Genomic DNA, 24663 nt, shown 5'->3' with positions numbered 1-24663 from the left:
TTAAGCCTAACCCCCTCCAACGAAAATATCTAATCCACTCCTCATCAGATCCATAGGAGGGGTTTCTTGATAGTGGATGTTTTTCCGCACATGTTCCTCTCATGCACATGTTCTTGCGGTTGATCTCTTTCTCTTTGGATTCAGCCAAGGATTCTTCGATCACTCCTTGGTTCAAGTTTGCAAATTGAACCGCCGGCGGGGACTTGGATTACATCTTAATAAGCTTTCTCATCATCTCCTTCAGGCTCTCAAATCAGTTTTCGATGATGGAATACCTTTCATCCATCCCAATTTTAAGTTGGCTCACCTCTTCCTCCATTTTTTTCTCCAAAATCTACTGTTTTTGCCACCATTCCTCCCAACATGGATTTTGAACACAAAGGAGGAACTATTGTATGTTAAAATCTCGTTGATGGCTTCCCAGATAGTTTGAATCGGGTTTTTACCAATTCAATTGCGTATGTACCATACGGAACCCTATGCGTTGCAATCCTATCATTTGCATTGCGATGCCCTTGCATGTGTCCCAGCTAGCTCTATTCACAATTACATCGCACAGATTAGGTCACAAAGCGTACGCTTTGATTCGTCATTGCTTCTCAGCTAGCTCATGTGATCTCGTCGGCTTCCCTGCTAGCTTCGAACACGACTATCCCACATCGTTCAATCTTGTACACCGCAATGCAAAGCAGTTGTTTCGCAAAGTTTTTGTATCGCGGTTTTCTACATTGTAATCCATTTGCTGCTCCCCTCAAATATTTTGGCATTAGACGTTGTGATCTGATCTTTTAAATCAAACTGTATTACAATTTTAGAAACTCTGTAAGACCTGATCCCATCAAATTCCCGGAATCGAACGCTCCAATACCACTTTGATACAATCCAAGTCGACTTTTTCACATAAATTAAGGCAAAATAAATGTTTTATTGCAAAAACATCAAATAACTTAATACTAAAATACATAAGAGGTGGGTGACCACTCCCAAATCCTACAATTCAAGAGGTAGGAAAAGTCTCACAAACCCTAACCCTAAAACTCAAAGCAACAATTCCATGTCTAACCCTAACCCTCAACTATTAAGCTCTATTTATTCCAAATACTAATTACTAATAAAAAATTAAATTGCCCTTAGGCTAATAAAAAATAAAATTACCTTTAGGCTAGGCACCGGCGTAATAGTTTCCTCTTTTCATCCCTGAATTAATCGAATGTCCATCTTTGAGTTACATGGGAATGCTATTTTGGATAAGCTACATTTTCATGCTCTTCCCAGGTTAATGTCTTTATTAATTCACAGGGTTCAACATCCCTCACAGATGCTTATAGAGAATACATGTTAATTCTGAGATGAATGGTTCTTGTGGAATGGGACTGCAAACCTTGGATTCAAAATTTTTCACTAAGGTTTCATATGATTGCTTCTGATGTTGGATGGCATGATCTTATTTGGCAACATAATTATTTTATACATCTTGTCCATTTATAATTAGCTTGCTATTAATGAAGGCCTTAAAAATGTAGACGCTCTTGCTATTTATAACATGATTACTCCCTAGATTTGTCATTTTTTTTGTTGAAATGATAATGACAATGTCAACCATCTCTTCTTCTCTTGCTCCTCTAAAAGCGTTTCTAAAAGGATGGACGGCATTGGATGTTTATAACTCTACTTGGTCCACTACAAAGTGTTCCAAAGGCATAAATGCATGGATTTGCGATGACTACTGTCATAAATCCCATCAGTGAGAAAACTGATATGTTCTTTCCCAAAACTGAGCAACCCTAAATATTTTTCTAAACTTCCGAGCACTCTCTCTTGGCCGATACCAACTCCTCCACCTCCAACCAACAAGTAACATCCCGTTAGCTTGATTCTTCTAATATAAATTTACGTTATGTTGCATAAAGTATGTCCGAAAGGCTTTACCAATGAAGCAGATCTAACTCGAGATATCACCAATTTTTGCTAAGAATATTTTAAGCTATGTGGACAAAACAATCAAATGAGAGCCGAATGAAATGATGATGTTCATAGTGCCTAAACACAACAATCATCATTATCTACTTTCCAAGTGATAGGCAAAGCATTCAGTACATGTATTCATATGTACTTGAACAAAAAAGAGACCAGTGCAAAAACACAATATATTCTTATAAATTGCGATGAAGAATAATCTTTTAAATGTTGGCTCCATAAACTATAGTCCCATTGATTATTATGATTAAAATAATCAATCTTAAAAACTAACCAGAGTGTAATTTAAATGCAAATATTTATGAGCTCGCTCCAAATAATTAATTTTAATATTATTAGAGAAAAAAATTGAAAAAGAATTCTCGACTTGATTTAGATTATACATAAGTTGCCTAGTCTTGCAAATACTATTTCAACTGTAATTATTGTACGAAAATAATTTGAAATTTTTAATATATCACAATGCAAGTCCATTATCCAAATAAAATAATTTAGAATCACAAACAGCAAGATCTCGCTTAAGTGCCAAAGAGAGCAATCAATACATTCCTAATTTTATGGTGAATGATTTTAAGTTTCATACCAGCTCATTATGTAAAGTTAGGAAGACAGACAACTTTAGTTTTACTGTTATAAGAAACATACATAATTAAAATGAGACCAATAATTACAATATTCTCCAAGAGATAAAGCGATTATATTATATTAGTGCTCACAAGAAGGGTTATTATTTAGTTGTGATAGTGACTGGTTTGACCATTTTCTTGATCGCAGAACTAGGGTGCATGAGTTACATGGAATTACTGAAGTCAAGAAAACTCAAATATATGTTAAAATTAACCTATTCATTTTAACACAAAAAGAACATCAAGTATATTATACAAAGTACCCCAATAAAATAAGTGATAAATGGACTGATTAGTGGTAATTAAGAAAGAACTAAAAGGTAGAATTGATGATGAAAATCTAACTGATTTGGCTCATCTAAAAAAATATCTGAATGTAATTAAGACAATAGCAAGCTTACAAGTTACTAATGTTAATTAAAATATTTAATATTTTTCTAAGCATGCGGATGATGAAAAGAAATGGAGAAGTGATACTAATTAGAATAATAAAATTCATTGATTGGCATCTTAATTTGTAAAATTTGATATAATTTTGTTAATGTTTTAACTATTTATTTATGCCAAAATAAAATTGCTACTTGAACTAATCATTTTTTTTTTTTTGAAATAGATCTATCACTTGTTGTTGCAGACGGTATTAGGAGGTGGTGATGATCTTCCTCCCAAGTCAGTCACCTCTATATTCATGAGGAGAAAGAAGTTCACTTCAAGACCTCGTAGACTGGCCAACCTACCACTATCATCATTAGCACCCAGATCACACCAGCCCCAACTTTGACATACCCTTTCCTAGATCTTGTACATACCTCTCCATTTTATCCACATATATCATATAAGTCACCACCGATTATCAGCCCATCGACATAATCCAACTTAGGTTGGGGGAGCCCATCCACTACACTAAACCACCACCTCCACCATCCATTTACAACCGCCGACCAGAGCCCGAGGGTAGAGCTGATGCTCCTAATTCACTCATGTACATTGAGCTAGATGGGATAATGTATGTAAGATTTTTCTTTTTTTTTTAATCACATTGAACTAACTATATTATACAAGTTCAATCTCTCCGAGCAAGTTGTATGTAAAATAAGAAGAAAATTTTATGATTATTATTTCTCTTGCCAAACAATTTCACTTCACATTTATGATATGTGATTCAGAGAGTTTGGGATATTTTTAGTCGTTTTTTCACTTATGTTTCAAACAATCAAGTATATGCTTACTGAAACTAACCTTTTATTTTATTTTGCTAACAAGATTTTTTTTATGACTATATTAGCATCATAATAGCTGAACAAATTTCGAGTGATGAGACTCAACTCATCTGCATGGTATCTACGCTGATATTTAGAAATCTAGGAAAAGGCCCCTATGGATTGGAGAGTATATATGGGTGAATTTGTGTCAAGCCTAGGCCATTTCTAAGTTTACTCGTAAGAAGTAGGTAAAGCAAAATAGAGCTTCTAACTGTGGAGTAAAGGGCAGCTCCCTCTATACTAGTGGCTTAGTACCACACACTCGGTATAGCAGGAGAATGAAAATTATTAAATCATACATATGCCAATCACGAAAGACGGAAATCAGACAGCTAAATTAGGAGTTTTCTATAATTAGAAGTTTCCTTATTTTCAATATCTTTATTCTAATTTATTTCGCTTTTAGCTGAATATTTAGATTTTTTCTAAATTAAGAAATTCATGCAATATTTACTAACTACAAAAGTGTGCGCGCAAAAAAAAAATTTAATGGGTAGAGACCCCACACCTGCTAAGCTGCACGCTAGAACTCAACTCGCAATATGTAGATATCAAATCATAGCAGCCTATTTAAGAAACAAGTTCAAATTATTAACAATTCAAAACTATATATTTTTTTTACTATTTTGATTTTTTGTAGGATAAGTTCATGTGGTTGAAGCAGATATAGAGTTAGGCAACTGCAAGAGAAGGATCTTAGAGTGGTCAAGAGTTTGATCTGTAGAGGCAAGCAGATTTAGGAAAGAAGAATGGAAGAATTTATGGTTTTGATGCACAAGGTAAGGCATATGACAACATTTTTTTAGCAACATATTCAAAATGATTGATGAGCTAGTGAGTATGCAGGTGACGACATTTATCAGAGATATAGAAACTCAAAAGATTGCTCAAATCATCATACTGCAAACTGAGGTGTAAGAGACATCAAAAATAGAAAAAGAGGCATCCAAAAGTAGAAAAAGAGGAATAAGATGAAAAACAAAAAAGGATTAGAGAACTGTAATGATTTTATTTAAGCAACAGTCTTGTAACTCTTTGAAATTATTTGAACTATAAGGAATTATTGTAATCAGTTGCATTTGAATGTGGAATGCAATGTAATGATCAGTTTTCTTGTGATTCTATTAGCAATATTATTTTGTGTTGATACAGCTTTTTACCGGAGTAAAAAATGAAAAAAGAAAAATAACTAGCACCTTTTTTTAATAAGCTTTCAAAAGTTTTCAAATGGCCTAGGCAATGTTAAATATCGATACAATTTGTTAGAATAGAATATTTTCCGCCATATTTACTGGTAGAGAGACCGATCTACTTGCCAGCTAAGAATTTCAGGCGGCCTGGCCACTAAAAGTCAATCAATAAGGACAACAAGTTAGCTTCTATCTTGTGTTTGATTTCATGATGTTTTTTGCAGTGCTTTGTGACGGCTTTTTTACTGGAAAGTAACATCAGCCAGGTAGCCAGTAAGGTGTGATAATAATTTTTCTATGGCTTTTTACCTTATCACGATACATCTCTAACGCAAGTTTTACCTACGGATGGCAAGCCGCCAAAAGTCTAACAAAAAATAATTTTTTGATTCACTTTTTGAATTTTCCAGCAAATTATGCCATCTAAAAATCGTTGTTTTCCTATATCTTTAATTCAAATTTTGGAGTATATTCCTTTTATGGATAATATCTATAAAAGCTTTAAAAATCTATACCTTCATTTTGTGCACAAAAATGTAGACCAGATTTGAAGGTAGACAGACAATGGGACATTTGGGTTGCTAGAATTTCCACTATTTTGCTCAAAAAAAAAACCTCTTTAACCATGTTAAAAAAATGGAAACATAATCAAGAGTATTCCGACATTGCTAATTGCTTTGTTTGGAGAATCATTTTAGCTTTCCCTTGGTTCATGTTTTGTATGGGTGTTCCATTGATTCAATAATTATTTTATTGGAGCAGCTATTATGGTCTATCTAAACTTTCTTGGACAACGAAGATTGAACCTTCTTGGTTGTGCCTTGATTTTCTAGGTGGCACCTTAAGAACTTCTATACCTACTTTTTCATTTCTAGAAATTTTGATGCAATAGTTCCAATACATGCCCTCTAAATTGAGCCAGTCTTTTTGCGTATCTCCTGATATGACTCTTATACGAGTCCTGATGGGTGTCCCACTTTTTGGTCTTAGTTTCTCTTTTCAATTTTTTTTTTCTTTTTACAGCTCATGTGACTTTGTAACCCTCAAAAACAATGACAACAACAACAACCAGCCAAGTTGAGCTATACTAATAACATTACCATCTATATCGCCATCACTTTGAACACTAGACCTATATATTTAAAATGTTCACTTCTTTTAATGACTCGATCACCAATCATCACAACCCTGCCACTAGATCTACTACTACTAAATTACATTCCATATATTCAATTTTAATATTCAATTTTAGATCTACTCTACTCAAACGAAAGCCTTTAGATTCTAAGTTGACCACCATAAATCAAGTTTTTCCTTAATAATCTTTAGTCTTACCCACAAGAAGGAAGTCATTAGTGAAAAGCATACACTAAGGTACGTCCTCCTATAAATGTCCAGCAAGAACATCCATAACCGAAGCAACAAGATATCGGCTTAAAGCCTATCCTTGATGTAATCCAATTGATATAGGAAAATAAATTGGAACCCATTCGAATTAATATATTTTGGGCTACACCCGCAACCCAGAAAAATTATATATGCTAGCAAGTTGAAATAGTATAGCACAAATAATGCAATTACGAGTGTAAATGAACTAAGCTTGAGATAATTGTTTGGCTTGGTTTATTAAGTAAACAAAAACATAAATAAGCAACATCGTCCATTTTGATTTGGCCACCTTAAAACAAATCCTATATATTTTGAGTAAATTTATTAGGGAAGTGTAGCTATACTCTTACAAATACATGTATTAATAGTGAAAAAAAATTTCCTTGAAAGAATCTAAATAATTTCTAAACACTTAAATTAAGTAGTTTTGTTAAAGACGGAAAAAGAAAACACATTTGGCAACTTAGAATATCTATAGAACTCAAGAGTAATGTGATAATGTGCATAAACGTATCAATTAAAAAGGAATACTTGTATAAGACAAGTACATACCTGACGAAGGCAAACGCTTGTTCCACATAACGCTGCAAGTGACCAGGTGAAACACCATCCATTACAATGAAACATAGGCAAAGTCCAGAGGTACACAGCACCTTCATTCATACCCCAAACAAGTGCAGCACTAAGAGCCATAAGATAAGCTCCCCTATGATGCAACACCACTCCTTTTGGGCTGGATGTTGTCCCTGAAGTATAACCGATTGCTATGCTCTGCCATTCATCCTTGGGTGGCTTCCAAGCAAATTCAGGATCACCGGTTTCCAAAAATTTTTCATACTCCACAGCACCATTCTTTATAGCAGCATGTAGAGAGTTGGAGTCACAGTTTTCATCACCTATGACAACCAAAAGTGGTTTCTGAAAATACCCTTTTTTGTGTTTATCAGCGATGATTTTGAGAGCTTCTTCAGCCAATGAAAAGTATTCTTGATCAGCCATTACAACCTTGCTTGATGAATGTTCCAATAGGAAGGCAATTGTCTGAGCATTTAAACGAATATTTATACTGTTCAACACTGCTCCAGCCATGGGAACTCCAAAATGCGCTTCATATAAAGCTGGAACATTTGGGGCGATTACAGAAACCTGTAAACTTTACAAAGTTAAGTTTTCTTCGAATCAGAAAGAATTGAGAGGAAAAACCACAAAAAATTGACCGATACTAACTTTTGTAAGGTGCAAATAAAATAAGGCCAATGATAAGATGGGAGGAAACCAACAGAAAATAGAAAAGCACATTAAAAAGCAAAAGTGCCATAATGCAATTGCAAGCAGAAAATCCGCAGGACTTCCAATAATCTTTAGCCCATTTCCAACTACTGATTCGAACTATTTGCTGGAAGTTTAATCTTAATTTGAGAAATCTTCTTGAAATGAATGCTTATGTAATTTGTAATATTTAAATAAATAAATAGAGAAGACAAAAATTGGAGGTAGGAACCAGGTAAGAATTGCACATTGAAAGAAAATAGCAAGCATGAAAAATAGTAACTTCATATTATGAGGCCACCATCCACAACCATGAAAATATTTATTCGAGAATGATGGATATTGGATCCAAGCTCGCTAAATGATGTCACACCAAGGCCTTGCTACAAATTTGGGTTGAGCTTCAAAAGGGTAGAGACAGAAATTACAACCAAAGTTTCTCTTTGATTAATTGGGAATTACAGAGGACCTAGGTCATTCTTTAAACAAAAATGACGCGTCAAATCGGGACTATAAAAATTTTACAAAAAAGACTATAAATCCAAAGAGCATAGATTTTGTCCGAAAAATATAGAATGATGGCATGCCTGTTCTCAATCAATGATCTCTTATTTATACACGAGCTAAGGTCAATGGATCAAGATGGGTTATAGAAAACAACAAAAAAACTAGATGAATTACCTTAGGGTAACATTCTTATAACGAGGAAGCCAAACTAGCAGTTGCCACTAAGCTAGAATTGTGGATAAGTTTTAAATGGATGCCAACCCCAAAATTTTTCCAAACGACAAGTGAATTCCAATGAGAACACCTACTCAGTGGCGAACCTTATGAAAGAATAGAAGAGGACTTTAGGAAGAAATGCATTACTAAGCAGAGTCACAGTTAACCGGTTACAAAGCTCAATTTATGCTAATCAATCAACTTGATCAATCTGATCTAGTCAAATATGGGCAATGATGAAATCCACGAGTTTATTCTAAATCCAAAATATCACATCAAACTTGAGCTAAGCAATTTTTTTCTTTTTTTTCCCCTTTTTTTATCTTTTATTTTTCTTTTTTGCTTTCTTCAAATTTGGATGCGGCACGCTTTATGGCCTGAATAAAGTAAAAAAATACAAAAGTCGGTACGCCGGTGCTCTGGTGTAGAGTCAAATAAGTAAAGGTTCGCATATTATGGATGGATGCAGACAAAGAAGTTAGTCCATAAAACTAATATCATGATAAGATCTTAAAATAGTGATATTCTTGCAGGTAAATTAATGATATTAGTATATATTATGGTTCATAGGAAGATAAATATCTTATGCATTCAAGAAACTAAATGGGTTGGAGATAATGCCAAGGAGACTAATAACTTATGTTTAAACTTTGGTATTCAGGTAGGAATCACGCTAGAAATAATGCGGGTGCAATTAGAAATAAGAGTTTGAAAAATAATGTTCTAAAAATTAAAATAATTGGAGATAAAATTATGGCCCTAGAGATTATTATTGATGTTAAGATTTTTAATTTTATAAGTGTTTTTGCTCCACAATTTGGTTTAGATATAGGTTCAAAAGAAAATTTTTGAAATGATTTGAAAGAATCAATAAATAATACCTCTTGAAGAAATGATTTTTATTGGAGGAGATTTAAATGAACATATTAGTATAGTGGTAGAAGAAATAGTAGCTACGGTTTTTGATTGATTAATGAAGAAGGTAGAATCATTTTAGATTTTGATTTAGTTTGTTATTTTGTTATTGCTAATATTTTATTTAAGAAAAGATATGAACATATTATTACTTGTAAGAATGGATCTAATAAAATACACATTAATTATTTTCTTATGAGAAAAAGAGATCGTCAAGAGTGTAAAGATCGTAAGGTCATTCTAAGTGAAATTTTAAGTACTAAACATCGATTAGCAGTTCTCGATTTTAAGATGAAGAGTTGGAATATAAAAAATTCAATGAAACATTGTATTAGAATTAGATGAAAGTACCTAAAAACTTAAATAAAATTACCTTTATGAGTAAAATTCAATATTTCTAAATTTGAAATGTTTATAAAGAAATGTGAGATAAAGTAACAAGCACTATTAAGCAAATGACAAATGATGTACGTGTAGAATCAAAAGAAAAAGTTTTTAAAAATAAAAATATTGGTGGTAGAACAATAATGTGTAAGAAAAAATAGAACATAAGAAGTTTTATTATAAAATTGGTTTAAATATAAATGCTCAGATAACTGAGAAAAAAATAAGATAGCTCGTATAGAGTCTAAAAGAACAATTTATAATGCTAAGAATTCTATTTTTAATAATTTTTACAATAAATTAAATATTAAAGAGCTTGAAAAATATATGTATAAATTAGTCAAACAAAAAGAAAATAAAATTAACAATTTAATTCAAGTAAAATGTATTAAAAATGAAAATTAAAACGTATTTTTCTTAGATGAAGATATCCAATATAGGTGGGTGAGATATTTTGATAATTTTTTAATAAATTCCTGAAAAATATGATCAATCTTGGTGATCTTAATATCGTTAATAATAATCAAGTTTTTTTGTTTTTACAGTCGCATTAATAAAAAGAAAGTTGAGGAAAGCTTAAAGAAAACTAAATGTGAAAAATCAGTAGGACCTGATAAAATATCAATTAAAGTGGGAAAATTTTTAGGAGATTTGAGAGTTTTTTGGCTTACTAAACTCTTTAATGTTATTTTAAAAGCTAAAAAGATGTCTGCGGAGTGGAGAAAGAGTATTTTGGTCCTCATTTTTAAGAAAAAAAGTGATGCACAAGAGTGAGCAAATTATAGAGGACTAAATTAATATGTCATACTTTAAAATTATGGGAGAGGGTGTAAATCTTTTGAGTAAATTGATTGAATGTCTATTTCCTTTTCTTTCATTCCAATACATAATAGTCTGCACAATCTAGTAATAATACATAATAATGTGTACAATCTATTTTAATTAACTTAATAATACATATTCATAATTTATATATTCAGTTATAAGGAAAGCATATGTACAATTAAAATAAGTAATTTAATGCAGTCATTTAAAGAAGGAAACTAAGAGTGTGGAAAATATAGAGGAATTAAGTTGATGTGTCATACTTTAAAATTATGGGAGAGGGTAATTGAACATAGGTTAAGATGTATTATAAAGATTTAAAGATAAGATGTATTATAAAGATTTCTCATAATCGATTTGGATTTATGTGGGTAGATCTACAATGGAAGCTATACATTTATTGAGAAGTTTGATGGAGAAATTCAGACTACATCTGATTTTTATTGATTTAGAAAAAGCTTACGATTAGGGAGTTCTTGAGAAGAAAGGTGTTGATATGACTTATATTCAAGTCATTAAAGACATGTATACTAGAGTTGTTACTTGTGTTCTAACTAAAGGAGGATTGACCAAATATTTTCCTAATTTTGTTGGATTACATGAGGGATCGGCTTTAAGCCCATATCTTTTTGCTTTAGTTATGGATGGTCTTCCTGAACATTTACAGGAGGATGTACCTTGGTGCATGCTTTTTGCTAATGATATCCTTCTCGTGGATAACACGAGAGAAAAAGCCTAGAAAAAACTTGAATTATGGAGGTCTATATTGGATTCTAAAGGCCTTCATTTGAGTAGAACTAAAACTAAATATATGGAATGTAATTTTAGTAGTAGTGGCTCTAGTGATAGAAGTGTAACTTTGAGTGATCAAATTATTAAAAAGTGTGAACGATTTAGATATCTCGGGTCTGTTGTTCAAAACGATGGTGATATAGATGAGGATATTAATAGTAGAATTCAAGTTGGTTGGTTGAAGTGGAGGAATGTTTCAGGCTTTTTTTTGTGATAGAAAAGTACCGCTTAGACTGAAAGGAAAATTTTATAAGACGGTGGTGAGACCTGCAAGCTCTATGGCGTTGAATGTTGGCCTTTAAAAGAGAAGCATAATACTAAGTTAAGTGTTACCAAGATGAGAATGATTAGGTGGATGAGTGGCTTTACACTTAGAGAGAAAATGCAAAATGATTATATCTGTGATAGGGTTGGTGTAGCTCATGTGAAGGACAAAATTCGAGAAAGTCGTCTTAGATGGTTTGGTCACATTAAGCGTCGACCATCTGATGATCTGATTAGGAGAGCAGATGTTTTAGGTTCGACTTATGTTAAAAAAGGCAGAGGTAGACCTAGAAAGACTGGGGCTTGTTGTATAAAAATGATTTTAATTTATTAGAACTAAATGAAAATATGACACTAAATAGGACGCAATGGAGAAAAAGGATTCATGTAGCCGACCCCACATAGTGGGATTAAGGCTTTGTTGTTGTACTTAAAGAAGAAAACTCTTAATTCTGCACGATTTTAATTATTATTGATTGATATCCTCCCTCAAATTGATATTGACTGATCAAGAAACATCAATTTGTCAACAAACAACTGATGGCACCGCCTAGAAAGGACCTTCGTATATCAGCAATTTGAAGATCCGAGGAGATATGAAGAAGAGAAATAATACCATTATCATAGACTTCCCGAATAGAATGACAGTCCACTTCAATGTGTTTTGTGGGCTCATGAAATGCAGGATTAGCAGTACTCTGGATAGCACTAGTATTATCTGCATAAAAAGGAGTAGACTCAAGTTGAGGAAAACCATATTCAGCCAACAAACCCCAAAGCCAAATGATCTAGAACAAGCAGAGAACATTGCACGATATTCAAACTCGGTAGATGATTTAGACACACGATCTTGTTTCTTGCTCTTCCAAGAAATTAAAGAGTTGTCGAGAAACATGCACCAGCCAATAATAGATCGATGTGTATCAGAACAACTAGCTCAATCAGCATCATTATAGGTTGTTAAGCGAATAGGAGACTCCGCAGAAAAAAATAAGCCATGATGAGAAGTACATTTCAAATGTCTAACAATACGTCAAACTGCAGCTTAATGAAGATGTGTAAATGTTTGCATAAATTGACTAACTTGTTGCACAGCAAATGAAACATCAGGGCGTGTGATGGTTATCTCAACAAGTTGGCGATACAAAGATGGATCAAATAGAAAATTATCATCAATCTGTTGATATTTAACATTCATTTCCAAAGAAATATCAACAAAACAACATTCTTGGAGCCCAGCTAAAACAATGAGTTCCTTAGTATAATTATGCTAGTGTAGAAAGATACCAGTAGGAAAAGAGCGAACCTTAAAACCTAAGAAATAAGTTAAAGACCTCAAATCTTTTATATGAAAAGAACCTTGAAGACACTTCTATAACTGAGACATCAATTAAATGTCAGATCATGTGATAACGATATCATCAATATAGACTAATAACAATACAATTCTCTTGTCAGTTTTGCAAAGAAATAATGAAGAATCATATTAAATTTGAATAAAAGATAAACTAAAAAAGAATATTTTGAAATTTTTCAAACTAGGTCCGTGGAGCCTATTTCAAACCTTATAAAAGTCGTTTGAGCTGACAAATATCATGTGAGTGTGTAGGAAACAAACTTGGAGGAGTCCTATAGCTATCTTCTTTGAGGTCCCCATGCATAAATGCATTCTTAACATTCATCTGTCGTAAGGACCAGCTTTTAAATGCAACAACAGATAGAACAAGCAGGACAGTTGTCAACTTAGCCACAAGTTCAAAGGTCTCTTCATAATCAATCTCATATTTCTGTTGATTGTCAAGAGTTATCAATCTTGCCTTACATCTCTCAAGGGAGCCATTAGATCGGAGCTCAAGAGAATAAACCCCATTAAAATTAATGGGTTTAACGTCTGCGAGACATGAAACAATATCACAATTATGATTATCTTAAAGTGTCTGAAGTTCCTCTTGCATGGTTTTTATCCAACAAGCCTGTTTAGCAACCTAAGAATAAGATGTAGGAACCGTAGAATTAGTTAAAATTGCAGAATAGTCATATCTATTCGGATGACGAATGTGCCGAGTTGATCGTCGAAGAATCATTGGAGCTTTTTCAGGAGCAAGGTCGGGAAGGACTGGAGATGAAGGGGTTAAACATCATGTGAAGATAAGGCCAGGCTTGAATGGTTTATCAAAAGAAGAATCATCAAAATGATGAAGTATAACAATATCACATGTTGAAAGATGATGTTAAAAATAATATTCATGTTCAAAGAAAATCACATCTTGAGAGATAAGTCATCGATTATTAATCGAATCATAACACACAAAATCTTTATGATTATATTGTAACCCATAAAAGCACATCGAACTGACTGAGCTGTCAACTTATAACGTTCATGGGCAGCAAAATAAAGAAAACAAATACATTCAAAAGTATGTAGCATCTGATAACTAGGATGATTACCAAAATTTTGATAGTGGGGAGAATCAAACTTGAATTGTTTAGATGGTAAATGATTAATCAGATAAATTGAAGTAGATAAACCTTTTATCCAAAACTTTGTTGGAACAGAAGATTCTAGCAACAATGTGCGCATCATATTCAACAGATGACGATTTTTTTGTTCGGCAACTCCATTCTGTTAAGATGTATAAGGACATGAACGTTGTGAGATAATATCTTTGCCATGAAGAAAAGCTTGAAACTCATGATACATGTATTTGTCACCATTATCAGACCGTAAGGTTTTAATACAAGTGAAGAACTGAGTTTCGATATATGTCACAAAGATTTGAAACACGGTAAACACTTCTGCTTTGGAATGCAAAAAACAGACCTATGTGAATCGGTTGTAATTGTTAATAAATATCACAAAATATTTATACTGAGCATGTGAAATAACAGGTGTAACTCCCCAATGAATAATGTCAAAGCATTTATTGTCACGACTGCTCGAAATAGGAAAATACAATATTTTATTTTTGCCTAGTTTACAAGAAGAACAGTCAAGTAATAAACTTTTATTTGTAAAACCAAGAACATTACTTTGCAACAAATGATTCAAAACAGCATTATTTGGATGACCCAATCGTCTATGTCAGATGTCAGTCTTATTTTTGAACAACTGAAGAAGCTAATGACAACGTCCGAGGAATGACAAATTATAATGGAAATAACTTACTCACTTTAGATCCATTTGATATCACATTCCTCGACATCTGATCTTGCACAACACAACCATCACGAGAAAAGGGTACATCACAATTATTATCCACTATTTAACCAATAGAAGGTAAGTTTGTAGATAATTTATGAGAAGCCAAGACACGTCGGAAGGATGGGCTAATATCATCAACTATCGTAATTGAAATATTATTTTCATCAGCAACTTGGATATGTTGAGTACAACTATACAGGCGTTGATTATGCAATAACTCAGATGTGTCATACGATTTGTGACGCCGAAATCAATAAACCAAGGAGAATGAACGGAAGTAATAGTCTTACCTTTCCCTTGAAAACCAAGAGCAGAATAGGCAGAGAGAATCATCAATTAAACCATATCTGGTGTGAGAACAGATTGATTATTGTCGGCAACTGTGGATGTCGAATCAGGATTGTGAAAGTCAAATACTGTAGCATTAAGGGTTGTGGTTTGTGGTTTTGAGGTCGTATAGAACACTCCTTAATAATATGTTCGTTTTTCTTGCAATAATTACAGAACTTCTTACTACGAGCAATATGACCAAATTCTTTACAGCTGTAACACTGCTTTGTTTCCTTTCCTCGAATCTGAGCAGCATATACAACATTAACTATTTTTTATGATATACCGGTTGCACTGATAGAGGCTTGTGTCGTCAATATTTGTTCTTCGCTCATTAATTCACCAAACATACATCTAAACAAGAAGTTGGTTCTCTGTTCAGCAATCCAACCCAAGCAGTTTCAAATTCAGGTCTGAGTTTCATCAAAAGCTGATCACAACGACTCATTTCATGAATAGCCTGAAGACTAGCTAAATTCTTCTTTGACACATTTGCATAGATAATACAGAATATTCGCTTCATAAATTAAGAAAACCAGAATAATATAGGTTAGCACGTGACAGAGGAGGATCTACATTTATTGAGAGGTTTAATGGAGAAGTACAAAGAGAGTACGGATGATCTACATATGATCTTTATTGATTTAGAAAAGGCTTACAATAGTGTTCCAAGAAGTATTTTGAAGAGTTCTGAAAAAAAAGGTGTTGATATGACTTATATTCGAGACGTTTAAGATTTGTATATTAGAGCTATTACTTGTGTTCGAATAGAAGGAGGATTGACCAAGTATTTTCCTATTTCCGTTGGATTACATCGGGGATCAGCTTTAAAATCATATCTTTTTGTTTTATTTATGGATGCTCTTAATAGACATTTACAGGATGATGTAATTTGGTGTATGTTTTTCACTAATGATATCCTTCTTGTGGATAAAACTAGAGAAAAAGTTAAGGAAATAAATGAATTATGAAGGTCTACATTGGAGTCTAAAGGTCTTCGTTTGAGTAGATCTAAAATTAAATACATGGAATGTAATTTTCATTATGGTAGATCTAGTGTCAAAGATGTAACTATAGGCAATCAAATCATTAAAAGGTGTGAACGTTTTTGATATTTCAAGTCTATTTTTTAAAGTGATGGTGATATAGATGGAGATGTTATTAGCAAAATTCAAATTGGTTGGTTGAAGTGGAAGAATGAATTGGGCTTATTGTGTTATATAAAAGTATTGCCTAAACTTAAAAAAGAAATTTTATAAGATGGTGGTGAGACCTGCAATGTTTTATGGTACAGAATATTGGCCTTTAAAAGAGAAGCACAAAACTAAGTTAAGTATTGATGTGATGAGAATGCTTAGGTGGTAGAGTATCTTAGAGATAAAATGTGAAATGAACATATCCGGGAAAAGGTTGGTCTAGTTCTAGTGGTAGAGAGTCGTCTTTGATGGTTTGGTCACATTGAACATCGATCATCTGATGATCTAGTTAGAAGAGTAGATAACTTAGATTTGACTTATGTTAAGAAAGATAAAGGTAGACCTAAAAGATTTGGGCAAATTGTATAAAAATGATCCTTAATTTATTAGAATTAAATAAAAATATGACACTCAATAGGACACAATGAAGAAAAAGGATTTATGTAGCCGACTCGACCTAGTAGGATAAAGGCTTATTGTTGTTGTTATTGTATTAATTTTGTATTTATTTTATTTTGCAATTTCAGCTGTTGGAATATTCTTATGATGATGATCCTCATAAAGAATAAGTTGTATTCTCTAATATCTATATTTCCTTTCCTTGGGGCAACTTGGTTCAACTCTCAAACCGATGGAATGATCTTCATGGGCCAAACAATGACTTAATATGGTATGCTATTTGGAGATATTATTAGAATGTATTGATTTATTATAAGTTTAGTAGCAGACCTTGAACACAATATAGCCGTTTAGGTTAGCACATCAACAAGCATATGGCATATTGATGATAATAGCATATGTTAATGTTGAGATACTGATCACATTTAATACTACGCCGCTCAATATTGCAATAGTTAACATTCAAACTAAACAATAAAAGATTTGTTTGAGGTAACGTTGTAGTCTTCTCCCTACTTATTAACAACTTACATGTTGATATATTGTAGGGATTAGCTAGAACACAACATTTGTGTTCTACCACTTCATCTTGGAAAAGAAACTATAACAACAATGTACCAACTTGAAAAATAAAGATTGATTTGACATCAAAAGGTAGACTTTACCGAGCTTAAATAGTCCTAAAATCCTGTTTTATTATTTATTTCTCATTCAGCAAGGATCCAAAGTCTCTTACCTTTATTTACTGTGAAGAGGGGTCAGTATTGGCGCAACAAAAACTTCTGCATCACATCCATCATTCTTTGTATCTTACGCAATTTAACTGCCATGTTCATAATTTAACTTTTTAGTAGATAAATGCCTAAATAGGAAATTGTCATAGAATTTAGTTTTTAATTCAGAAGATTTGAGTATAGTGTTGGCAGCTGTCAAATCTATCATGAAATAGTGTATTAAAGTATCCAGGAACCCTGAACCTTATGTGTGGATGATCCCGATCTACTTGCCCTAAAAAACAATGACAAGCTTTCTATCTATATTTTTCTCAGATATTGCTCTGGCTTAAATTCCTTACAAAAAATTTAGAGCACTGAAAGCCAAGATTAAAATGAAATTGAACCAACAATGCTAATCTTGATTTAACAGTAAAATATTGAGAAATTGAAGAAGTAACAAAAAATAATATTTTTTATTCCATATGAAGCAATAATAAGTATCTCAATGAGATTGAAAATCTGGAGAATCCAAATTTTACAGTAAACTCATAGATGATAAGAATTTTTTCAGTAAACTATTACCACTTTAGCTTTCGCTTAATTGTCGAAATTTTAATAATTTAAAAAATAATAAGAAGAAGAAGGAGTCAAATCGGTGGACCTCACTGATGGAAAACATCAAAATAGAACCAGTAAGAACAATCTTTTGATATTTACTAATTCACTAAAAATTGGTGTCCCAGCGGGAAAAAAAAAATTACAAACAGAAATATATCTTGCCAAAACGTGAATAAAATCTGTATAAAAATAGTGATGAATACTACCAGAAAATTGAAAAGCTACTGAGTAAACTAAGCGAACGGCTTCCGTCCAATCCTAAAAATAAAATAAGATAAAAAAAGGCTGGCTGCTCATGAATACATCTGCGCTCGAAGGTAATAAGAAGATTGAGAAAAAAAGCCGAACATCTTTAGTTCACAATTTATGGTAAGAGATGGCAATAATCGACAAAGGTAATAAGAAAATTGAGATAAATTGTACCCAAATCAATGGGAAAAAAAGAAGAAAACGATTCAGCAGAAGATAAAATAAAAAGAATACAGTGCAGCCGGGGCCGATAGATCGGGAGGAAAGAGCGGAGGCGAGTCGGCGGCAGCGGCGATATATTTCAGCCCAGGTGTAAGCTGTGCTTCCGTGCAGCACCGCAGGGCGACGCGGGTTAATGACGGCCGCACGCTCCAAGAACAACAGCGGAGTCAGAGCTTCGTAGTTTGCAGCGTTCTTGGGCAACTCGTCTATGTCCCTCTCCATCTCAAATTCTCAATCACCCCTGCAATTTACTATCACTCAATCGCCGGAGCAGGAGAAGCAGAGCTTGTTCAGGACATTTATACTGGAGTGAGGGAGACAGACCTTTCACGGAGTGAGGGAGAGAGGGAGAGAGGGAGAGAGAAGCTTGGTTTCCATCACTCCATGTTAAGATAGCAAGTGGTGGAATGAGGATACAATTTACATGTGACACGATTCTTATGTATTTATTTTTTGTTATTATTTATTTTTTTTCCTTTTCATTTTTTTTAATGTGAAATAAATAAGAGATAACAAAAAGAATAAACATAATAAGAGAATTGATCAACTAAATCCCATCAATAGTTACAAATATGAACAAAAGTAAAGAAGCTGTCACCTACAAAATCACGAGGAACAACAATAGTCAACCGCAATAATCAATCCAAAATCAACAACAAAAAATAGGGAGAGTGCACAAGGAATAAGAACATGTAGCCGAAAGAAAGTGCTCACTAAGGGTGTGTTTGGAGCGTTGTTGCCTAGCTGCTTCTTGGAGAAGCAGCTACTCAGGTGCAGTTAAAAAGTTGTTGGAAAAGCAAGAGTTTGTTTGAACAATCTGTTGTGTTGCAATTGTTTCTGATAAAAAAGAATTTTGTCGTATTTATGTAATATAATAGAATAACTATAGTTTTTAAAATAATTACAACATAATAACAGAAATAGATCCTACCACCCAAAAAACTTTAGTGGAGTGCAAAATACTCTAATATATAAAAAGTGATCAGTCATTTCATGCATATATCTACAATAATGAGAAACACCAAAATAACCAGTAAGTCTAGAATGACGTTCGTTTTCAAGACTTGACGATCAAGTCTTCGAAAAAATCTCCTCTTCACAGCAGCATCTCACCTGATTTAATCACTGACATGAGTGAACTCATCTGTGTCATCAATCTAACGAAAATAATTGCAATTTTAACGTGACATGTTACTGGGATAAGAGTAAAATCTCCTCTGATAGTTGTCTTCCCTCTTTGATTGGTACTCAACACAAGACGGAACTCCCGAAGTACTTGATGATATTGAACTCATGTTTTATGTGATTATAATACACTATGGCTTTAATTAACCAAAAAGAGTAGATATGCAAATGAACCATTAAAAATAATTCAACAGTTTTACAATAAAATTAAAATGCAGAAAGGACATATCAAGAAAACCTTAATACAAAATGCTACAAAAATATAGAAAGTATACATGTATAAATCCACCATATAGCTGAAATAGGAATCATCAACAAGAAGACAATACATAATGTTATATAAATACAATTGATGTGTTCACCCAAAATATTTGTAATCTTTTCTCTTAATTGGATCATCTCGTGACACCTTCACTCTCGAATTTATTGTACTCACTCGTATAACTGTCCTCATCAAACAATCAATGCCCGCTCGATGTTTGAATGCTTCCTTGTGGACGTCATTAGAACGAGCACATCCAGGGCCATGCAAATTATGGGTGGGGTCCTCTATTGTAGCTTAGACATTGATGCATGTTGCTTCAACACGAAGAAGCATAGTATCAAGCTTCTCCTCCAGCTCCTGCTCAATGCTAGAAAGTCTGATTTTTTTAGCGTTCGGCAGGACCTACAATTGATAAAATTTTATTTTAAAGAAGCTGAATTTCAATATAATTACAGTTTGATAGAAAGTTTATACTTACAAAAATTTTCTCTTGTCAGTACTCCTCTAGTGCATTCATTGTTTTCTTAATAGAGTTCCACCCTAATCCAGTAACCCCTCTATTTAGCTCCTTCCATAACTTCCAATCCTTCTAAAGTTGATCTCATTTATATTTCAACTAAGTTTTTTCACATAATCGATTGGTTGTTTCTTGAAAGGTTTTTTGTGATATTTTGTCAACCTTCTTTTTGGAAGCGTATGGTCAATCCATGCCAATTTCTACCTCCCTCAAGCATAAATCACAAAATATTATATTTGTCTCCTTATCTCAAATGATAGATATCCCACATTTCTTTTGTTTACCCTTCTAATGTATCAATCAATAAGAAAACATGGTAGAAGCAATATTATTTAGCTTGTAAAATAAAATTACTTCAAGAAAAAAGGTTAAAATATAGATTTCAAAAAAGAGCTCAATGAGATCAACTTATCAAAGAAGACTCCATCCAGGATCATCAATTATGTCATTTAGCCTTAAATACCAAATGGTAGCAGTGGCAAACTTCAGCATATGTGAAGTAATACCATATAGTATATGTGACATATATGAAGGATCAATTACTCAATTTGCAATTGGTGATTAGTTGAGCATTTATTTTATTTTTTTCCATCATTGCTCTACAAAACATTTCAAATAAAATGAAATGTGTCACTGATACAAACTTTAAAACCATCACTTCATGTTTGCATTAGTTCAGAAAACTAACTTATAGATTAAAGAAGAGACAAGAGCAGCAAGCAATTTAACCATCTAACATCAGAACTTTAATATATAAAATGAATTTAATATAAATTTTCGAAACAAAGAGCAATGCACATCTATCCACACATAACTTGTCCTAATTGAGCAGGAGGAAAATGGAAGGTGATATCAATATATAGATCTAAACTTCATATTTGCATCAGAACAAAGGCATTCCCTATAGTATAATTTTAAGAAAAATGAACAGTGCTAAAATTTCTCTCCATAAAATGTTTCTCTAGATTAAACAAGTGACAACAACAACCAAATTAACCATCTAATATCAAAACTTTCATATATAAAATAGCTTTAACATAAATTTTCAAAACAAAGAGCAGTGCGCATATATCTCTGTATGCATAAATTTTCCCAATTGAGTAGTGGGGAAATGGAAGGTGATATCAATATCTAGCATCTAACTTTCACGTTTGCATCAAAACAAAGACATTCCCAATGATTTAATTAAAAAAAAAACAAACAGTGCTAAAATTTCTCTTCGTATAATGTTTCTCTAGAATGAACAGGAGGCAATAACAATCAAATTAACCATCTAACATCAAAACTTTGATATACAAAATAGCTTCAACATTACTTTTCAAAATTAAGAGCAGTGCACATATATCTTTATATGTATAATTTTTTTCTAATTAACATGAGGAAAATGGAATGTGATATCAATATTTAGTATCTAATATTCACGTTTGCATAAGAATAAAGGCATTCCCATTGATATAATTTTTCATTAAAAAAAAACAAACAAACATTGATAAAATTTCTCTTCATAAAATGTTTCTCTAGATTTAACAAGTTCAAATGGCAACCAAATTAAACATCTAACATCATAACTCTAATATATAAAATAACTTCAACATAAATTTTCAAAACAAAGTGCAATGCACATATATCTCTACATTTATAACTTTTCTGATTAAACAGAAGGAAAATGGAAGGTGATAACTTATATAACATTTAACATTCATGTTTGCATTAGCTTAAAGACATTCTCGATGTTTTTATATTTTAAAGAAACCACATATGATTAGAATTCTTTTCAGAAAATGGATATCTAGACTTAAGAAGAGGCAAGATCAACCAAATTAATCATCTAACATCACCGACGTCACGACACAACACTGTTGTCAAATCACCATTGTCAAATCACAAATGACTATTTTTCACTACTATTGTTGCTAGATCACTATTGCATGGTGGCCATTGCCATTGGTGATAACAAATCTTTATCTCTTTTACATGCCTCCAGTCGTCAGTTTTCCATCATTGCAGCCTGATCGTTGTCACTTCCCTAATATTCTCTCCTCTTCTTGTAATATTAATTTTTATTGTTCAATGGTAGATAAATTCTTCTAACATTTATTTGAATAGTGGAACCATTTCTACTGGGCAAGACCCTGTAATTTTTACCTTTTCATATTTTTTTCAGATAAAAACCTCTAGTGCCTCGTTTATCAGCTCTATATTTATCTGTGTATGCAAGATTTTCGTGTAATGTTAGGAGGTTAATATATCCCTTTTCTGCGAGTTAGCCGACATGCAACAATAATTTACCCAAGTTGTTAACAATGGGCCAATAATGATGGTTTAGCAGTAATCAGACAGTTTTATGTCATCTTAAAATATATCAATTGTTAGGAAACATTATTTACTATTATAAATATCTTGACACCACAAATTCAATGATTTAGATGGATTAGTACTTTAATCTTCAAAATCTTAAGAACATTTGTAGATCAAATTGAACATAGAAAAAATAGCAACAATAGTACATAATTATTTCTCAAAGTATTATCAATACAACACCACAATTGATGATCGTTAATTTAAGGTTTAGAAAAGCCATAGAATTTTTAGGTAATCGGATTCTAGTTAGAGTAATTGTACAAATTAATGCAAATTTTGATGGAATCTAAGGCTGCAAAACATGTTTATGTTAGGAAGAGAGAGCCGATTGCCCTTTGCCTGGATTGGATAAGTTTGCTCTGTTTTGGATCGCTTCAATGAAGCCAAGAACCCAAATGTGCATACATTTATAAAATTTTTTATGTTGCAAGAATCATCCTAGGAAGCAAACTCTTCACTATACATTTAAATTTTTTGCAATTCATTTAATAAAAAAATAATTTAAATAAAGTATTTGACTCACTCATGAAATATGATATTAATATTAATATTCGTGCTTCAACTAATGAAAAAATTAATATCACAATAAACTCTACTAATCTACTCATATATTTCTTATAATTCACAAATTTACAAGCATCTTGGCAAAGTTCATACAACATATCAAGTTTGCAATCTTTATTTAATCTTTAAGTCTGAAAATATCATCTCTCCAAACCATTGGTTCCACTAAAGTAGCTATCAACCACTAATTTTTACATTTACCTCCATATAAACTTTGCATTCTTTTTTGTTATCCTTTAGTTTGAAAAAGACATCTTTCCAACCCTTTGAATCCACAGAAACAGCCCAATCACCCATTTTTCTCTTTACCCCCTCTTATACTTCGCAGTTGTAATCCTCACAACATCAGAAAAGCCAATGCGGCACCTTCTTCACCAAAGCCCATTCCTCTATGGTCCTCAAGCTTGGCTTCCACCCCTTTTTTGAATACTGCCTCTGTAACAAAATCTCTGACTGGCAATCCATCCCCTCTGACGATTCATCCTTCATCATATTCGGTGGCGACTTTGACCTCGTCCCCACCTTCCTAGTCCCCATCGGCAACACAACATACGTCTTCTCCACCTCTAATTTATAGTCAGCAGGCAATGGAACCGGCTTTCCACTTGTAAGCTGAGCAACAAAATGGCTCGGATGCTCAAGCATAAGCTCCGCAACTGTCATCGAGCTTTCGATCGGGCGAGCTCCACCGTCCGGCAGAAACACGAAATTTCCAACTCTCTTTTGGCAAGAGAGCAAATTCCCCATGGCTACAAGCTGAGAAGGAGGTGGCAAGTTGAAAAAATGAATTTTGAGCTTAAATAATATTGTGGAAGGGGAGTTCGTTAAACTGCTCCTGGTTAATGAGGTAGATGCGCGTTGATAATTTGAAAGAGACGGATGTGCGGAACAGGGAGCATGGTAAATTTCCACGGGATGCGTGCCACGTGGAATTGATGATGGAAAGGATGGATGAGATTGGTAAATAGAGTTGCTTTGTGTTTGAAAGAGGGTAGCGGGAGCGAATGCATCTGGAGATTTAGCGGTTGGGCTCCGCGTGCCGACCCGCGAACGTCTGGGTTTGGTCGACGGGAACCTACCGAATCCGGGAGTACTGGCTGTAGCCTTCTGTGTGGCTTAACGCTTAACAACAGAAGTAAATTGGGTGTAGCCTTCTGTATGGCCTCAATCCCATTAAATAATAAAAAAAACAAAGGACGGGGCATTTACATAAATACTGCTCA

General features: G+C 33.2%; 2 protein-coding genes across 3 annotated transcripts in view; both read right to left on the bottom strand.

Annotated features, from left to right (window-relative positions):
• LOC110030858 (acetate/butyrate--CoA ligase AAE7, peroxisomal) overlaps window positions 1-18952 on the bottom strand; it is a 32522-nt gene extending 13570 nt beyond the window's left edge. The window contains exons 1-3 of one of the 2 annotated variants that reach the window (XM_020733805.1): window positions 18873-18952; window positions 18561-18789; window positions 6997-7590 (exon numbers count right to left, since the gene is read on the bottom strand). In XM_020733805.1, the coding sequence (XP_020589464.1) occupies window positions 6997-7590; window positions 18561-18770 (804 nt within the window). In that variant the 5' untranslated portion in view covers window positions 18771-18789; window positions 18873-18952. Of the gene's footprint in view, window positions 1-6996; window positions 7591-18560 lie in introns of both variants that reach the window. The other variant, XM_020733804.1, reaches the window with a different exon arrangement.
• A 4652-nt stretch (window positions 18953-23604) lies between these two features.
• LOC110031024 lies at window positions 23605-24193 on the bottom strand. The gene has a single exon (XM_020734055.1). The coding sequence runs from the start codon at window positions 24185-24187 to the stop codon at window positions 23786-23788; it is 402 nt and encodes a 133-aa protein (XP_020589714.1). The 5' UTR covers window positions 24188-24193; the 3' UTR covers window positions 23605-23785.
• Between the last annotated feature and the right edge of the window lie 470 nt (window positions 24194-24663).

The sequence above is a fragment of the Phalaenopsis equestris genome, unplaced genomic scaffold (genome assembly GCF_001263595.1).
Source record: "Phalaenopsis equestris unplaced genomic scaffold, ASM126359v1 Scaffold000761, whole genome shotgun sequence".
Taxonomy (NCBI): Eukaryota; Viridiplantae; Streptophyta; class Magnoliopsida; order Asparagales; family Orchidaceae; genus Phalaenopsis; species Phalaenopsis equestris.
This window is presented reverse-complemented; position numbering and strand designations above follow the sequence as displayed.

What these genes read in the sequence shown, in the direction of transcription:
- LOC110031024 (XM_020734055.1), bottom strand. Translation starts at nt 24,187, where the DNA reads ATGGGGAATTTGCTCTCTTGCCAAAAGAGAGTTGGAAATTTCGTGTTT.